This window comes from Corvus brachyrhynchos, unplaced genomic scaffold (genome assembly GCF_000691975.1).
Source record: "Corvus brachyrhynchos isolate BGI_N302 unplaced genomic scaffold, ASM69197v1 scaffold29, whole genome shotgun sequence".
Lineage (NCBI taxonomy): Eukaryota > Metazoa > Chordata > Aves > Passeriformes > Corvidae > Corvus > Corvus brachyrhynchos.
In genome coordinates this window covers 1,391,264-1,410,694 of record NW_008240033.1, presented here as the reverse complement: position 1 = coordinate 1,410,694, position 19,431 = coordinate 1,391,264, and the positions used below count along the sequence as shown (strand labels likewise).

The window sequence follows — 19,431 nt, the reverse complement described above, 5'->3', positions numbered from 1 at the left end:
TGATTAACTTAAATATATCATGAGTTCTCATCCTTTCATCATGAAGTTAAAGAAAAGTCCTTCCACATAATGATTTTCAGATTAAAAAAAGCGCAGAATAAAATGTTAGTATCGCCTGCAAGATTTTGGCAAATAGGATTTTAAACTGTCACATTTTTTCCTAATATCAGGCTAACTGACAAAAATCCCCACTGCCTTTAGTTGCCCAGAAGACAGCATCAACAAAAACGTGCATAGTCTGTGTCTCAGTGTGACATGCTGTTAATTGCAAAACCAAGGTTCAGGTAAGTTTTCTCTGAGACTGAGTAAAACAGCACTGAGATTAGGGAAAAAATAATTAAGCAAACCAAACCAAATTCACTGTTGTGTAACAATGTGTGCCATTGCTGATTTTCTAATTGGTTTGTTCAGATTAACAGGCATTCAGAATTTATCTAATAAACAAGTAGCTAACATCACATAATGCTTACTACAGTAGAGACATACCTCACTACCCACCACTAATTACCTCTGCAGTGCAGTGTCAGACCTACAAGGCATCCTTTTCTGCCTGGGACAACAACAGTCACAAAACGAACAAAGAAGGATACCATTACTGGAAATTTTTTTAATCTACATTTTATGAGCCATTCCTTTCTCTCTTTCTATCTGCACACACCACTTCAAATCAAAGGACTGGTATAAGTAATGAGCTAAGATGCAACTCTAGCCATCAACCACCTACCTCATTTAAAAGTTTGAAATACAGATCTTTTACAACAATGCTAATATAGAAACCTTATGGCATCCTCAAATGAACAGTGATCATCTACAAACATCAGTGTCCAGAGAGACTGGACAAACACAGTGTCAACAGTAGCAGTATGTTTCTGTGCAGATGTATAGCCTCTCTGACACCATACAGGTGGGAGTGAAAAGGGGAGTTCCAGTCTGAAAATGCAAAGAATATTTACATCTAGTTATGTGTAAAGCAAGAGACTTTGTGGGTTTCAGCACTGATACACTTTCCATGCAACAGCAATACAACAGCAGTCTCAAGAGAAAGCTGTACATCACAAACACTGCAGTTCCACTCTGTCAGGTCTCTCCTTAGCGTGGAAGAGGTCAAGATCATGCAAAGCATGCTTTAATTTGTTGGATCTGATGTCCCCCTCACTTCTTTCAGGAAAATCATTAGACTGCTAACAGTGAGACAATCTCCATTACATGCCAAATTGTGGTTGGTGATCCAAAACACTGAAGACATTAGAGCTTCCTCAGCAAAACAGATGACCTAAATAACCCCGTGTTGTGCATCTTTCCTGGGGGTGGCCTAAAAACTTTTATGAAAAGAACTGGCCTAAAGCAGACATCTAAAATAACAGACCCCATGGAATATTACATTGACCTCGAGTCTGCCAATGTTTTCAAGCAACTGGAAGGAAACATGTAAGTGCTAATAGGTTGCAACTACAAATTTATCTGGTGCAGAAAGGCATCCTCACAAGGCAAATCACAAGATTATCCTAAAGTTAATATAAAAACCCATCCTTTAGAAACAGCTTCTCCAAATTAGACTGTACCAACCACAAATTCAACACTGGTGTAGTACTCAGGTTTTTGAAGAGAACCTGAACAGAGCAAAAAGCCCATATCCTTAAATACATGCATATGCCAATTATGACTTTTGAAAAAAATGAAAGCAGAAATCAGTGAATTTATGCCCTGAAACCCTGTTAGCTTCTACACTCACTAGCCTAATGTATTTAAATAAATGGTTAATCTACTGATTCCATTATTTTATCTCAATAATATAAAACCAGAATGTTCCAACATTTAATTACTATTTATTTTGTGTGTACTATGTTTTGATTCTAATGAATGCTTTTTGATTCCTTTAGGTGTCATCTTCATCTCTGAAACATTCATCAGGATCAATTATGCCTTTTGTTGCCTTGAATAAAAATGGTGTGCCTAAAATAGCTGATAGTAAAAACAAAACTGTAAAAGCAACCAAAGCACCACTTACTCCAGAAAGCTGGTTCCTTTTTCTCATTTCATCAGTGAGATCCTTTTGCCCTCACGTCCATGCAAAAAATTTTCAGACCAAGTTTTCGATAATCACAGGCAGAAATAGCATCACTGTTTCACTCCTTTCTTTACAGAAATATCTCAACTTTCAGAGAGTAACACAACATTTAATATCTTCATATAAAAAACCTCCCATAAACACAATTCATCTTTTTCTAAGGATAAGTGCAAGGGCTTGCCTTAGCAGTTCAGGATTTGGTACCAAACGAGCTTGGTAATTGTAGGGCACTTGGCCTACTTACTGCAGAAGCTGAAAGGTGCCACCTATGCACACTGGTATGAAGGAAGACATACCCTTCCTTTTACCATTTAGAAAGCTGCCAAGGGTAGATTTGGGTTGGATGTAAGGAAGAAATTTTTATAATAAGTGTGGTAAAATACAAGAACAGATTATCCAGAGAATTTTTAGGTGCCCCATTGCTGGAAATCCTCAAAGTCAAGTTGGATGGGTCTTTGAGCAACTTATCTAGTGAAAGATGTCCCTGCCTGTAGCAGGCAGATTGGACTACACGACCTTTAGAGTCTCTTCCCACTCAAATCATTCTATGATTCTATGACATGGGTCCTCTGCTCTTTCTTATTTTTAATTTTCTTTGTTTTCTACTTCTAGTTCATTTTTTGCAGCCTGGAAGTGCCAAACTATTACGTAGGTTTGTGTACACAAATCACCTCAATTTGAACAGAAAGTACATTAAATACGATCTTTGTATCACAGCCAAACTGGGACAGTCAAACTAAGTCTGATTTTAAATTCTCAAAACACCCCACAGTACTAACTGTTACAGATCCTGCATTTAACATTCAGATTTAAGCAGCATGAGGTAATCATGGCTTAGAACCACACATTTAAAATGAAGCAGTAAGAAAAACAGGAAAAACACCAGTACGTAGCACTTCTTGCACCTTCACATTGCTTTAAGCAGAGCTGAAAACCCGAGAACTTGCAATCATTACAATATTGAAAAAGTTTTCACAGTATTTCAAATATTCATTACAGTTCTTTGCACTCATTTTACTGATATCTAAACCTAAATTCAAGACTAAAGGATTAGCACTGTGAGTTTAGCCCAAGGTATATGCATACCTATTAAAGGTAAGTATATTAAAGGTGGCAAATGAACCTCTTAGGGCTCTGCACAATAGCAATTTCCAACCTCAATGAAAGAGCATGCACAAACTGATGAATAAAAGATTATCTACTATTTCACAAACAATTCAACACAGGGTTGAATTAAGCAAAAAAAAGACTTTATTTTGTAAGTCACTTTCTCACTTAATTTTACACTTACCAGTGTGTCTAATATAATTACTCATAAAAAACTGCCACATGATTGAATTTTTCTCTATCTGAAAAGCAGCACCACCATCTGATGCTCTAACGATTAGAATCTGGCTCAGTGTCTGTAGTGGAATTTTCCACACACACAAAAAATAAAATCCTATGCTAATTCTGAGAGAATGACTTCAGAAAGAGAACTGTAAACATTTCCATACCTTCTCTAAAACTGAGATTGAAGAGGAAAACAAGACAATCATATTTACACGTATACAAAAATGAAACGCTAAATTTCAGAGAGACTTTCAGAAAGTGTGGTGGGATGCTAAGGTGAGATTACACAGACCATGAAAATAACCTTTTCTGAGAATTAGAGTTTATGTAACTTTTCCTATGAATATGAATTATTTTCTTTCTACTGCATTTTTAAGACAAATGAAAACCAATGCCAGATTATTCATAGACATGCTGAAAAACCACAGCAGCATTGGAAAAGACATAGCAGTGGAACTAAGGCAAAAAACTTGACTGGTGTAAACTTCCCAAGTGGTTCTGACACAGGAGCATGACTTACAGCACAGTGAAATGAATGCTGAAATCCTATTTATTTATTTAGCAAATAAATTGCTCTTTCTGCAAATATTTACAAAAAAGTAAATCAAAGACTGAGCACAGTAAGTTCCCAAATCCTTGGAGCTTGCTCTTAAGATTCTTAAGAGGACACATTCTGAACAAACTCAGTAATTACAGATTACAGTAAAAACACCTGCAACTACTGATACAGAAGTTATGTCACATTCCCCAAAACAGATCTTCTCTTTTACATTCAAAGTTAAAGTGGAAAATCAACTACAATAATGAATATACCCTGGATTTGCAAACAATATTATAACAACTCTCAAACCATGACTACTGCATAGGATTAAAGGCAAGTTAGTAATTTTCAGAATAAAATAATTACTGAGCAGACGACATATTTGTTTCCTTCCCTGTCAGGTAAAACTGAACCGTAGGTCAGCAACTAAAGTATAAGGAAATTAACACTGAATTTTGTAAGATGCTGTATGACAGAAACAAGGAAGATGCCCATAATTCAAACTACTAACAAACATCACCCCATGAAAGATGTGATGGACCACATGTGGTAGACATAGAGAGGAGAAAGCATCAAAGCCCAGCATCTACAAACACACAAAGAAGTAATAGAGATTAGTATTTTCAACCAAAGGGTAGCAAAGGAAAAAGGTGCAAGAGACACATACAAGTAATGATGAGAATATGTGATCAGATGCATAAAATTTGATTAAAATGCATTAAAGAGGAGCAGTATCTCGAACTAAGTCTCCAGCTGGATTCCACCACTGTACTGCTCATTAAATCTACTGGTGACTACATCCTACAACCCTGAAAAGAAATTAAAAATGACTAGCAAATGCTGACTCAAACTGCACACCTGGAAAGGGCTGTACAAGTCTGGAAGGAAGTCTGTGGAAAGAATGCAAAATGGAATTGGGAGGCTGGGATAAACAAATAAATAAAAGACTGAAATTACAGCTGATATATCAGCTCATGGTATATTAACATAGGATGAAGCCCTTGGTGACATTATATCCTTGACAGAAATGCTGAGAGTTTTGGAATTTGAAACCGGACACCCAGAACACTTGTACACTAATTCAAAATAGTGAATGCCTGAAAATAGCTGGAAAAGTTGAGCTTTTCATTTTATAAGGCTATCTTAGATTACTATGCACAGCCTTTCACTGTAAGAGCAGATATGCTAAACACCAGTTCTCAATGTGTCTAAAAAATTTCATTTAAAAAAGGCATGAAGTAAATCTTAACAGAACAGTTACTGTTTAGACACTTATTTTACAATCATTTTTATTCACTATCACATCATTTCCAAAGAGCAGACTACCTTCTCTAACACATCAAGCTTTTTACACAGTGTGCTAAAAGAATGAAGTATAATCATTAAGTCCTTTTTCAGTTCTACCCCAAGTTCAGCGTCTTTAGACATCCCCCTACTCTGAAACCTACTGCTGGGCCACTAACTAGCTCAGCCTTGCCCTGCACCATCTTCCAAACTGTTTTTCCTCCCAGCCTTAACTTCTTTATCAGAAGAAATGATATATCAGAAAAATTGATTATTTTCTAACCATTTCTGTTGCGTTCTCACACACCTAAAATAGTACCTCGAGAATGTTCATATTCTAGTTTCACCTCCAGACATATCCCCATGTTTTCACAGGTGTTTTTGTGAGAATTCCTTAATTTCAAATACCACTTCATTGATCAGACCATAATTTGGAAAAACTCACACTGAGTTTTATGGTTTCTACATAAATTTCTATTTCTACACACTGAGTCCATGATTTCAGAACAACAGGAAAACCATTTTCCCATCCCTCTTTTTTTTTTTCTGTTGTGCAGTGTAATTTATTGTAGATAAAACCAAGCTAGGACATAAATCACATCATTTTCTGCTCAAAGAAAAAGTTACTCACTAGCAAAGAACAGCTGACAGGAAAAATGAACAAATAAAATACCAAAAATAAAGCTAATTTTGAAAAAAAAAATGTGGTAGACTGAAATATGAAGAAAGACCCCTCAAAAGAAGGTTAACATCCAGCCCTTGTGATTCATTGAGCAGGTTAGAAGTTAGATGAAGGAAAAAGAGAGGAGTATTTACTAAGAGTAAGAGGTTAATTTACTAGCCCTATGCTACTCATGGACAGAGAACTGCCCTCTAGTTTGGAATGGGACCTGTTCCTCAGGCAATTAAAACTACACCTACAGATCTGCACTGGGACTGTAGGCACTGAACACGCCTGGGAGGTCACAGCAGATTGTGAGAGCTGGCCCATCTGCATGGAAAGCCTCTGTTCTTTTGGAAGGGAACAGGCAGGTCCTCACAAAACCTTCTGCATGGTAACTAAAAATCAGAAGACATATCTCTCAGGATGGTGACTTACAAAGTGCTGATTAAAAGAGGTACCTTGGACATATGGAGATAAAGATAACAGTGCCTAGTTGTATCAAGTGCTGCCAGGAAGATTTTTAGCACCAGGGGTTTTTCATTTTATCTTCTCTTTTTAATTTTTTTCCCTCCTTAAAAAAGGGTGAATATTTCCCAGTTCAGTTTCTCTCTTGTGCCCAGGCAGTAGATTTCAGCTTTTAAAACAGCAAAGCCGGTTTAGGAGGAAACTGTTTCTAGAAGGTTTGGAAGTTCGCAGCCTTTGAAACTTAAAATTACTTTCCTTGTACCTGCATTAAAAGGCATACTATGAACACAATACAGAGAACAAAGCACACAGCTCACCTCATAGTAACTTCGCACAGCATTGCAAAACGCTTCATCTGCTACAATTTGCGTCTCCCCATTCAAAAAGGCCTGGAAACGTTCCTTCAGTACCTGCAGCTGCTGCTTGTTGAGCTATGCAAGAAAGAAACAAGGAGAGGGGAGAGAACAAAAATAAATGCAGTTAGTCTCAAAGTAAAAGTGTACAGCACTGTACACACTTGGAAGCTGTGAACGGGGAAAAAAAGACGATGGCCACCTGGCTCCCTGGGGGGCGGCAGGCCTAGCCAGACATGCACGCAGGCAGCATGCAAGTAAACTTCTGTGCTTTCCCTGGTGTCCTTGGGATGCCAGAGGTTAAGTCTGCATGGATACTTCTGTGCACTATTTTATATGCATATGCTGAATATAATGGTTGACCTTCTCCATGGCAGCAGCACCAGTTAATAAAACTTAGCTCCTAGCTTGTTTTCAAATACATCATTTTTTTTTCAGCCTTCAAATAACTGAATATAAACAACTGAGATGCCTCCATCTTTTGGAGTAATCTAGGCACTATGATTGGAATGTTTCAACAAGCATGTGTACTGTGAAGAAAATGGACTTCTAGCCACTGATGCTGTAACACTATGAATGACATGAAACAACTGGATCTTAGGGAACAGCAGACGAATGCTCCAAGATTAACACCCAATAACATTTGGTGGGCTTCATGTCAAAGTTGAGTACATTTTGAAAACAAACTCCTAGAAGAGCACATTACACAATTAAATCTTCCAATCAACCCATTTTTATTGATGTTTAATGTTATGGGAAAAAGCAAAGTTCGGAAGCTCCCCAGGGATCCAGACACAGGTCTTCCGTCAAAGTTTCTATCAACTCTTGAGATATTTAGTAAGATATTTATCCTTATCAAATCTGTAGAAGTTTGAATATCACATCATATTCTTGAACTTTAAATTCAGTACTAAAAATATTCAAACACAACTGACTGAAAGGTTCTTTCATCCTTCCTGTACTTTGCTTAAGTAAAACAAACAAATAAATGTATAGCCAGAAATGGTAAATATTTTTTCCAGAGGGCACAAAGTTGTATTTGTAATGGCTAACCTGCAGCAAATAACACTGCCCCCAATGGCAAAATCATTTCTTCTTGAAGAATTTTTTGGCTTCTGCAGTAAATGTGGTCACCTTAGACTTTCACGTCTCTTATGTCAACACTTGGAAGTCATTTAAGCTACAACACTGTTAAAAATCTCTGCTATCCTGATCATGTGCCTACCTTGGACAACTTCTACTTTCTTAGTATCACAGGAAGATTTTCATCCCATACAAAGTTTGCAAACTCATGAGCTTCTTTGAAAAATGTAACAGTTTTCTGCAAAACTCTCCAAATTGATTGCAAACCTGAAAGCTGTTTTATTTTGACAGGAAACAATAGTATAGATTCCATCTATAAACTCAGTATCAGAATTCCTCTAAAAATAATCAAATGTAGGCAGTAGAGATGCAAAGCCAAAAAAACTGTGCCTCTGAAAAAAAATCCAAGTTAGTTAAAAATACATGATAATTCTGTTCCTCATCTTAACAGAACAATTAATGATACAGAACAAGCCCCAGGAGACCCCTAAGGAAAAAAGTCCTCCTGTTGAGGCAAGAAGACTTCAACAGAGGTTGCTGTGACGTGGATAAATTTCCTGCATGAACTCCTGAAAGCAGCAGCCTGACACTGACACCCCATCCTGTACCACTGCTAATTAAAAACCAATGGGAGAAAAGTACTCATATTGTGACTGCACATCCACCCAAAACAGCACCTATCCACCTGTCTGCCAAACATCCACTCCTTGCACAGAATCCAATCCACTCCTTCCACAGAATCTTCACGACACTGGATAGCTGTTTCTAACAGAAATCAAATCTTACTGCACTTATTTGATTCCTCTTATTCTTCTCTCATTTTCTAAATATTTTGGACAAGTTGAGATATCAGAAAATGCAAATCATGATGGATGGTTTGAGGGTTTTTTTCCAGCATACACATGTTCTTCTGGGGGACTTAGATGAGCACTCACACAGACAGTGCCCCTCTGCTGCGCAAGCAGCTCCTTCATCCCATGGAATATTCACAGCTCTGCTATGAGAACATGCAGGCTTCCTGCCAAGGCAATTATGAAAATGTGTTTTTATACTTGCAGACTTCATTCTTTAGGTGATTCGCTTGTCTATTACCCACATATCAAACAAAAACATTATGAATAAGGCAATGAAATATAAATTTAATTCTGACTTTCTCATTTCTAACCATCATAGTTCAGCAAACCTAAATGTGTTTAAAATATTTATATATGGCTTTCATATTCACTGCTTTAAGTAGTAATAATTTCTAAGGGTTGAGTGGCATTTTAGGATTACTGTACATTTCTTAAAATACTTTTGTTTCAGTGCAAAATCTGAATGTGCAGAATAAAGTTCTCCTGCAAAGCTAAATATAATAGTATTTACAATGGAAAATATGAAAAGCTACAACTTGCACTAAGGATGATCTGAAGTCTATTTTACATGTCCCAAGTACTGTCACATATAGAGACGCAGTTAACTATCAAGACATAGAATAATTTATAGTAGTCTACTGCAGCATACAGCTCCTCTGGGTTTTTTACTTGTCAGAATATTGAGCGTACAGTGAATTCTCTCTCATCTCTTTTTTTTTATGTTGGTCATTTTTAATGAATTCATTAACACTTCAATTTGCAGCACTTAAAAATGAAACAAAACTAACAGTAAAAGTAATAGCCTAGAAATGGAGAGAAAAAGGAAGTCTAATCGCACTGGAATGCTGTAGTAGCAAAAGCAGAGAAACAGGTGTTTGTACAGGACATTAGCTCTTGGATACTGCCAAGCAGCTCAACCTGCCAAAGTCTGGGCTACCTTTGAATTTGGTCAACATGGAACAAGAGAAGACATCAGGCATAACCAGAATCCCAAGAAAAATGCTTAAACTTAAGGGCAGTAAGCCTGGGCAGATTCTCTCTGGTAGGAGTTCCCATAATGGAGCTCAAAGTCCTTCTGCAGGAGCACTGCCTTTCAATCACACAAGCCCTTTCCTCCTCTACTCTGTGCAAGACCCATACACATCAGACCTTTGCTTTCAGCCTGCTCTCATCTTCACTGTCAGTGCCTCTGTTCCCACATTTTAATTTCAGTAGAAAGAACCAAACCCAGGAAATTTAAAATTTAAAAAATTACATTATTACATGTACCCCCAAATGTAAACTAAACCTGGAATACCACCAAAAGTGTACAGCAAAGCCTCACTGATTCTGTTGCTCTCCATTAACCTGCTTCAGTTTTGTATTGCTTGTTTGGATTTTGCATTCTCACCGGTATAGAATCTGTTGCCATAACCCTGTGTGATACTTCATAAACAATTACTGCTGCTTCATGGGAGAATGTATAACTAAATTCCAGTGACTGAGAATATCAGATATGATTGCATTCTGCAAAATGACTGAAGATAAGCAATGACAAATTTAAGGGAAAACAAGATTAACTGCGCTTGGATTTGTTTTTTTCTTTACTGCAGTCACACAACAGATAAAAATTTTTCTTCCCTTCCATCCCTCTGTCTTTCAAAAAAGGTAACTTCTTTTTTTCACTTTACATTTGCTAACCTTAGTAAGCTATCAAAGAATGAAAACATTTATTTAAGACAGAGTAAACTTCTCAAAGAGCTATTTAATTAAGAATAACTTTTTCAAGATGCAGTAGCAATTTAACTAGAGTAATATAAAGGCATGAAAGAGCCTCAAGCACTTAACTATTAAAAAAATTTCTCACCTTGCATTTAACATGTCAAACAAGTCATATATCCAAATATATTCCTCTTTGAGCATTAAAGATTTTCTTTTTCCCTTCTAAAGTGAAGTTGGGTATGAAAACCTAGAGGCACTTCTGGTTTACCTCCCCTCATACCTTTAAACAATTTCAACAAATGGATTTTACACAGACTTTAAATTCCTATTTTTATAAGAAGTCGGATTTCAAACAGATCTCGAAGTTTAGGAAGTTATTCCAATGTCACAGGTTTTGCTTCCTTAAATAATAAACTCCAGCGAAGGAAAAATGAAGTATGTATGCATTTGCAAAAGTACTACTGCTTATTTCTCTTTGCAAGACATAAGGAGAAAGTAAAGCTGCAGCCTCACTGTGCTTGATGCTTCATTAAGAGCATCTTCATCTGCCTCTCACTGCCGAAGTTCACAGAGGGCTCACTACTGCCCTGATCCCATGCAGCCAACAGCAGCTGGCAAAGACGCAACTCCCAGCAGCTAGAGTCCCTAGAAAACTTTGGCCTTAAAAATGCACAAGTGTAGGACGTGGCCTGTGCGTGGGCCGCGGCCAGGCTGCCCCAGAGCCCCGAGCAGCGCGGACGGCGGCGGGCAGCATTCCCGCAGCATTCCCGCAGCATTCCCGCAGCCTCTGAGCCATTGCCACCTTGCGGCGATCCCAGAGCACCGCGGGCTGCAGCTCCGCACGCTCCGAGCTGGCATCTGTGCCAGCATCAGCAAGCCCCCGACGTTAACACAAGGAACAGCACTGGGTTTTGTCTCCTCCCACACTGTAGTGTGCTACTATCCTTTTCAGGCTATATGGGTATTTTAGGGAAATAGCAGGAGGTGATGACTGCAACTACAGACAGAGCAAGATAAAATATTTTGTACACAGGATGCAAAACCACAGGGGTAGGGAGGAGCCAATCAAAGAGCCAGTTCCTGAACCCTCAAGGCTGAGATGTGTATTGTCGGTAGCAAAAAAACTGACTTAAGTTCCAGAACACTTCCAAAAAATAGGAAGCATTTTTTTTTCGGAATTATGCCATTTTGTATAATGTCTTTGAAAGCAGCAGTTGGTTTTGAAAAACTTTAGTCAGAGCTGTAATTTTTCAGAGCAGAGTGGAAAAAGAGCCCCATGACGGTTCCCTCAAACAACTGTCCCTCTCTTCCACTTCAGTCAGGAGATAAATTTTCATCTCCTGAATCAAGAGAACTGAAGGTACAAATAAATCTCTTTCCACTCAACTTCTCACACACATCTTTGAACACAACTGTTTCTTGTCCTGACAACCTCTTTGTCAAGGGAAAAACCAAAAAAAACCCGAAAAATGACTCGAAATTGTGTCAAGGACTAACTCATCCCACTTGCCACAGAGCATGCTCAAGGATGTTGAGCTCAGCATCTCCCTCCCTTGTGTCTCCTCTGCAGGGTCTCCCAATTCAGCTGGGAGGCGATACCGGTCAGCCCATTACAGCAGTTTTCCTCTTCCCAAAACAGCTTTAGGAATAGCAGGACTGCCTCTAACAACACCTGAAAAATCTCTCACTCTGTTGCTGAGACTCAAGAGCCACCCAAGCCTTCACCCTACACCAACTCTGCTGTAATTCCAGCTTCCCACCACCCTCCGTAGTGGTGGAGAGGGCTTTATCCACAGGATCAGACTGCAAAGCCACACACAGCTCCTCTGAGAGAGCCAAGAGCAAGGCATGGAGCCTTAGGCTGAACCCATCATTATCCTCTCCTTCCAGAAAAACAAAACACATCATTGCCTCTTAGCGAGCTGCATCTCACTTTGGTGATGAGAATAAGCCTGCAAAGCAAATAGCCAGTTATAAACAGTGATTCTCACTCTATTTCCTCTCTCTGTCTCCCATCTTGCCTCCTCTTCCAGTATCTGCCTACACAACAATAATACTTGTATTTCACAGCAGAGATAGAGAGTATTCATTTATAATGGATTACTTGACAGATTTTCTTCTGAGGAAGAAGACTAAATAAACAGTATTAGAAAATATCAGTACTAAGACAGAGGTGATAGCTGTGGTTACTGTAGTGAATTATGCAGGTCTTAATTATGTGCAATAATGGCCCTATACAGCATGTGGGCAGCAAACAATATATGCTGTCCCCTACTATTTCTTGATTTTCTAAAAAAAGGATAAATATTTTGCTGTCACTTAGCAACCTCAGCTGTTCTTTGATTTTCTTAAAGTTGAAGTTATTCCAAGTAAAACAGTGTCTGTAAGGATTCTGTTTGCTGTCACTCTCTGCACACTACACTGTGTACATAATCCTGGTGCAACAAGTCAGTGCCTTGTAGCATCAAATATTAGAGTATCAGAATCAGCCAATTCATTTACGTAACTTTATAATCTAACAAGCACAACATCACATTTACCTTTCAGTGGCTTGTTTAAAAACCAGAAACATTACCAATTACATATTGGCCAGTCAATACCACTTACAGGGTGCTTATGCAACATTAAGTTAAATATTTTCATTGTCCAGAGCGGCATATTCAAGATTCTTTGACAGAATTGCAAAATATCTCAGAAGGACCAGAGGGTTTGGGAGTTGGTTTCCTTCAGGGAGTAGAGGTGATGGCGTAAAACTCACAGGCAGTGAGCAAAGCAAATCCTGATTTATGTGAAGGCATTCAAGTGTACCTCACTGACCGTCAAAATACAGAACTGAAGACAGATTCCAGCAAGGTCAGATTGGCACCTGAGAGGAAAAGAAAAATAGGTATTTTGAGAATGAAGAGGAACAAGTACTTTGTGGGGGAAAAGAAGAAATAAAAATCAGACTTCCCTAATTTTTTGGCAGAAGAGTGAAAATATAAAAATACAGAATAATTTAACTGCTTAAAACATACTCATAGCAATGATAGCTTTCTTTCTTGTTGAAAAAAAAGTCAAACTTTTAGACTATGCCACACTAGAAAAGAAAGAATCTGCTATGTGTTTTTCCTAAATGCAGTAAATATCACACCCCAATAAAAGCTATCTCCACTGAGATGTTGTTGTCAGTACAGTTGCAGTCATTTTCTTTGTACCTACTCCTACTACTTGAGATTTGCTGTAGAATTTAGCTGACAATCATCAGCTAGATTTATAATATTGTATTTATTTTCTCTGTGCCGTGCTTCACTGATCTTCTCTTAGTCAGGAGTGGCTGCCAAAACTCTACAGCTAGGGCAGCTGTGTTCTGCTGTCCCTTTTCAAAGCACTCTTTGAGACCATGTCCCTTGCAGAGTACACAGTGGCACTGCAGCCTTACTTCCTTGAGACTGCCAGAGTTCCAAGGAGAACGGTCATGCTTGAAAGCTATGCAAAAAAAGCTTCCAGCCACAAAAAATGATGATGACTCATGACCATGAAAGTTATGCCCAGTGGTACATGCCATAGAGGGAACCTCAGCTACCAGTGCCCTTCATAGAAATCGGGCCTGGGAAGAGACCTTCAAGATCACCCAGTTCCAACCCCTGCACCGTGAGAAGAGAACCTTCCACTACACCAGGCTGGTCAAAGCCCTGTCCAACCTGAACACTTCGAGGAATGAGGCAGCCACAACTTCTCTGGGCCACCTGTTCCAGTGTCTCATCACACTCACAGTGAAGAATTTATTCTGCATATCTCATCTAAACCTATGCTCTTTCTGCTTAAAGCCATTACCCCTGGTCCTAGAACTACGTGCCTTTCTGGAAAGTCCCTCTCTATCCTTGTTTCTGAAAAATCCATCTCTATCCTCAACCCTCATTAGGTACTGGAAGACCCCAATAAGATCTCCCTAAAGCATTCTCTTCTCCAGGCTGCATAACCCCAACTTTCCCAATCTGTCTTCACAGGAGAGGTGCTCCAGCCCTCTGAGCATCTTTGCAGCCCTCTTCTGGACTTGCTCCAGCAGCTCCATGTCCTTCTTATATAGGGGGCCCCATAGCTGGATGCAGCATCTCACCGAACACAGGGGCAGAATCATATCCCTCGACCTCCTGCCCACACTGCTTTTGATGCAGCCCAGAATACAGCTGGCTTTCAGGGCTGCCAGGGCACATTGCTGGGTCATGCTGAGCTTCTTGTCCACCAGCGCCCCCAAGTCTTTCTCCTCAGGGCTGCTCTCAGTCTGTTCTCCACTCAGCCTATACTTGTGCTTGTTCACATGTTCAGGATCTTGCACTTGGCCGTGTTGAACTTCATGAGGTTTACACAGGCCCACCTCTCAAGCCTGTCAAGGTTCCTCTGGATGACATCCTGTCCTTCCTCCTTGGTGACCACACCACATAGCTTGGTGTCCTGACAGAACAGCTGTCTGCTGTTTAGCCGGCTGCTGCATTAAACCACAGCACTAGGAGACTGTGTGTGTCATCTGGCAAATAAAGAGTTATATTCTCATCACACTCTGGTGACAGACCTTGTCCAGACAAGTTCCATATCTCCAGTGCTAAAGATACTGCAGATTCTGTGTTTAACCTGTTCCAGTGCTTTTACTGAAGTTCTCACCCAAACCCCTAAAATTTAGCCAGAAGCTCCATGCTGTGTCTTGTGACTATTCCTAACTGTTCTTTTCTTACGCACCTCTGTAAAGAGCCTGGTCAATCTTCTCTATAGCCCTGTGTCCCCCTCAAGAACTACAAGACGGCAGTTAAATCTTAACCTGCTCCAGACTAAACCATCCCAGAACTCCTCATCTCCCCTTGTTTATCTTGTCTTCCACCTCTCTAATCATTTCAGGGGACCCTGATGGACTTCTTCCTCCAGCTTGCTAATTCCACTCTTCTACTTGGGGACCCAAAAACGGACAGAATATTCCAGATGTGACAACACCAATGTCAGGCAGATGGGCAAATAAAGGTACTTCCCTCAACCTGCTAGCTGGACTCCTGTTAATGCAGCTGAACATGCTGCCAGACTTCATTCCCCCAACTCACATTCTACTTGCTCTCCATCAGGATCTCCAGGTCCTTTATTGCAGAAAACCTACCCAGCCAGAGCCACACCTGTAAAGGCACATGGGTCTCTGGCCTGCAAGTGTGGCATGGCTTTTCTCTGTGCTGAACTGGAAATTTTTGTTAACTCTTCTCTTCGGGAAGTCAGGAGTTCCCTAAGTAGCAGCCCTGCTCTACTACTATCAAGTGCTCCTCTCAATCTGCTGTCATCTGATCATAGGCCAAGGCTGCATTCAGTTTTCTTTTCCAAGCTAATCTATAGAATCATTTAGGTTGAAAAAGACCTTTAAGATCATCAAGCCCGACACTTGATTATTATACTTGTACACCAGCATGTTTTGAACAACACATTTATCGTCCTCCAGTTCATCATCCCAAGAGACACATGAAAATACCAGTTCTTTATGGAGAAGGGAAACATAAATTGATAATACGTAAACTCTAAGTGGTTATTTTCAAGTAAAGCTTTTTTACTTCCCTAGAACTAGGTAAGTGTAGGCAGTCCATTGTTGGGGTCTCCCCCCCTGCCATGGAGCCCTGGGAGAGGGGCCCTGAGGGCACAGACACGGGGCTTCCCTGTCCCTGCTCAGCCTCGTTCCCATGGGTTGGTTTGTGTTCCCTGTGTGGGCAGAAGGACCCTTGGGCCGTTGACTGGAACAGTTCCTCGGCAGAGCCCCGGCCATGCGGCTGGAGAAATAAACATCTCTGAAACATCTACCAAGAATCTGTCCACATATATATTTCTTTTCCATGGGACTCCTGGTTTGATATATGCGTGTTACAGTAATCCCCGCCGTAACAGTTCGTGTCACTGAATCCCTTCTCAGGTTAAGGGCAATAAACTCAGATCTAACAGTTATCTCCTTAATTACATGCCTTCAGTTCCAAAAAGCAAATTAATGTACAAAAAAAATTTAACAAGATTAGTGGGTAACACAGATACGTATCAACACTTTGCTGAAGTATATTGTAGGTACCAAAAATTGTCTTGGGAGACTAGGAGAGAAATTGACTGCAGATATGCACAGAAATGCTAATTAACACTAAATACAACCCCCAACCCCCCCCATTTGGTATAGGAAATCCCTAATACTAACATAATTATGGGAATGACAACATAAACTTGTTCCCTGTCTAGGCATCTGATTAAGGCCACTGTAAGACATAGCCTAGTTAGCTAGATCGACTGGTTTTCTGATCAATTAACAAACAGAAGAAATTAAACAAACAGTCTGGCCTGTAAGGTCATTAACAGTTAAGTTGTCACATCATACAGACATACATACTTCACACATGACAATACACAACCCAATTTAGCTATGGTATGGTAGAACTAGGATGCTCAAAGACCCTTAATATTAGAGACTACACAAAAAAAATAAACACTGTGCTAACCCAGTTACCAGACCTTCAGTTTTGCCAAGCATAACCCCTGCTTGTGAAAGAGGGCTTCAGCTCTGAATGAGCTGTCCAGGTATCATCTCATCTTGTACACTTCTGTTTGTAATACACTTCTACCTTGGAAACCTGCAGTGGGAAAAATTTATACTTCGAAATCCTTTCCTAGCTTCACAAGATGAGCCTTCAAACATTCTCATCTCCTACTTTTCTAGGAGCCTCAGGAATACACTTATCGCAAACAAAATCTAGACACTATCTGAACAATAAATACAAACATCTGCATAGCCATCACAATAAACATCCTCCATGAGAGACACATCCAAGTCCCTGAATACATTTATTTCTCAGCATGTAATATGAATTTGAACCAGCACAGCACACAGTCTCATGAAAACTACAGGGATGAAACTAAGCAACTGCACATGGCAACCAATCTGCACTTAACATTTCCTGAACCACAAAGAGAGCACTTCTCATGGAAGTGCTCTTCCCTTTCTGTCTTCTCAGCCCCATTTCCCAGAACTCTCTGAGAACTAATTTTCATTAACCTAGAGGATTTCAATACTCATGAACCCATGAAAGTTTAGTGTTGCATTATAAGATTCTACCAATGTTCAATAAGTAAGTAAAAGTTTTATCGTGTCCCCTGCCAATACCATGTACACCTTCCACAAACTACCTATTCTCTAACATAAGTAACTCTGAAACTTTTTGCTTTTCTTGCAGACTTTAATATCTCACGTACCTAGAACTCCCTCTCGTTTCCCCACCTTCCCCAGTAATAGAGACCAATCTAACAGAAGGCATTTATTTTTCCCCACAAATCTTGTTCTCCTCACATCAAAAGAGCCATGACTGCCACAGGATTATTCAACACTGGCAATCGATCTAATACACTCAAATGGACATTCTTAATACACCACTAGGCTTGCTCATCAAGATATGTAGGAGACTCTCCACCATTTGAAGACTTAAGTATAAATGAACATCTCCCTGAACCAAATATTCTAGCAGAGAGAAAGGATTTGAAAAAAGGAACAAGATGTATTTTTACATGCATATCAGGAAGTCAGACTACATCATCACAGCCCTCCTGGTCAGTTTGCAGAAAGTTCTCAAGGCTTAATTTACGCAGCTGAAACTACTGGGGAGAGCAATACAGATCTTTTAATGACATCTGATTGCAGCTTTAAGCAGCACTCCACTTAGTTTCAAATTCTCAAGCTGAAATTAGTTTTAAATTATCAAGCTGAAAAAAACCAACGCTTTCCAGAAGGGATGCAGAGGTAACATACAATCCTTGAGCATATTACAATCAAATCTGTTTTCTCAGATGTCTAGGTACACTGGACTCAATTAATCCTTTCCATACCAAAATACATACACATACTATCCAAATTTACGTATTTAGTCATATTGAACCATATATCTGAAACACAAGATGAAGCATTCCACAATCTGTCTCATTTTGGCTGTACATACGTATACCATACATGACTGCACTGTCCTCTTTTGTCGAAGTGTTATTTCAGTCTGCAAAACGTTTAACGCAGCACTCAAATATCTGCAGATATCTTTTTTCCACAGCAGATTTAATAATGGGAGAATTCATCAATTCTTGCAAAATCACTCACCTCTCTGGAAAAATGAGCTTGTCTCAGAACTGTATGCTGTAACATTTAAGTGTAGAAGGAAAACACAGCACATAAATCTAAATGTACCGTGTTCACACTCAAAATAAATCTGTCAGACTTCACACAAGAGACTGGTACAATAATGCTATCCAAAGCTGTATTTTGCTGGGTAATCTTTATGTAATTAAGAGCCTCAAGAAGATACTTGATTAAAATTCCCTTAAAAGGAGAAATACTCACATACACTCCCACACTGAATATCACAAATACATTGAGCTGTACCTTCTGTTTCAGAGATTTCAAGCACAGGGATCCTCATAATTGTTAAATAGGAATTTATAACAGCAGCTAACAGATTTTATTTTCAGGCTTTTCCTGATAGTGATTCAGAACTTTCTCCTTTTTTGGTGCCTTTTAACCCTATTTCTAGTGCTGCCTTTTGTTATGATAAGTGATTTCCCCTGCATGGTATGTATTTGTATCATCCAAACACTTTAGAATTTATTTCTGTTTATCAGCACATTTTCCCCATCTCATCATTGTTCCTGTGGGGTTTTTTTGGAGGGAGGAAGCTGCTTCATACTTTAAAAAGAAACCATTCGTTGTCTTTTTTCTTTCACAATCAAGATTCTGGATTCATTTTCCTTTTCTACTTAATTAAGTAGTTCCCTCTTCTTAACCATTTGAAATGAACCTGCAGTATTTGCTATCACACCACCTACTAATTATAACCTACAAATTTCATTCCTGGTGTTATTTCTGTCTTCCCTTCTAAAAATGCTCCTTGGTTCACATCAAGTCTTTCTGCAACCTGATGTGCACAATTTAGGCCACCACAATTTTCATAACTGATGAGCTTTAATTTGGTCTGCAGCACATATATGCTCATACAACACAGAACCTGAATAATGGACAATATCAGTATTTTAACATTTCTGAGTAAAATAACTGTGTTTGTCCTCTC

General features: G+C 39.3%; 1 protein-coding gene across 14 annotated transcripts in view; it reads right to left on the bottom strand.

Annotated features, from left to right (window-relative positions):
• The window catches only part of CADPS2 (calcium dependent secretion activator 2), a 243,651-nt gene extending 225,108 nt beyond the window's left edge, over positions 1 to 18,543 (bottom strand). For 4 of the 14 annotated variants that reach the window (XM_017743770.1, XM_017743769.1, XM_017743772.1 and 1 more), the window contains exons 1-2: positions 18,468 to 18,541; positions 6,672 to 6,785 (exon numbers count right to left, since the gene is read on the bottom strand). In XM_017743770.1, coding sequence (XP_017599259.1) covers positions 6,672 to 6,785; positions 18,468 to 18,512 — 159 coding nt within the window. In that variant the 5' untranslated portion in view covers positions 18,513 to 18,541. Of the gene's footprint in view, positions 1 to 6,671; positions 6,786 to 18,467 lie in introns of all 14 variants that reach the window. The other 10 variants (XM_017743768.1, XM_017743779.1, XM_017743774.1 and 7 more) reach the window with 5 other exon arrangements.
• Positions 18,544 to 19,431: the final 888 nt, after the last annotated feature.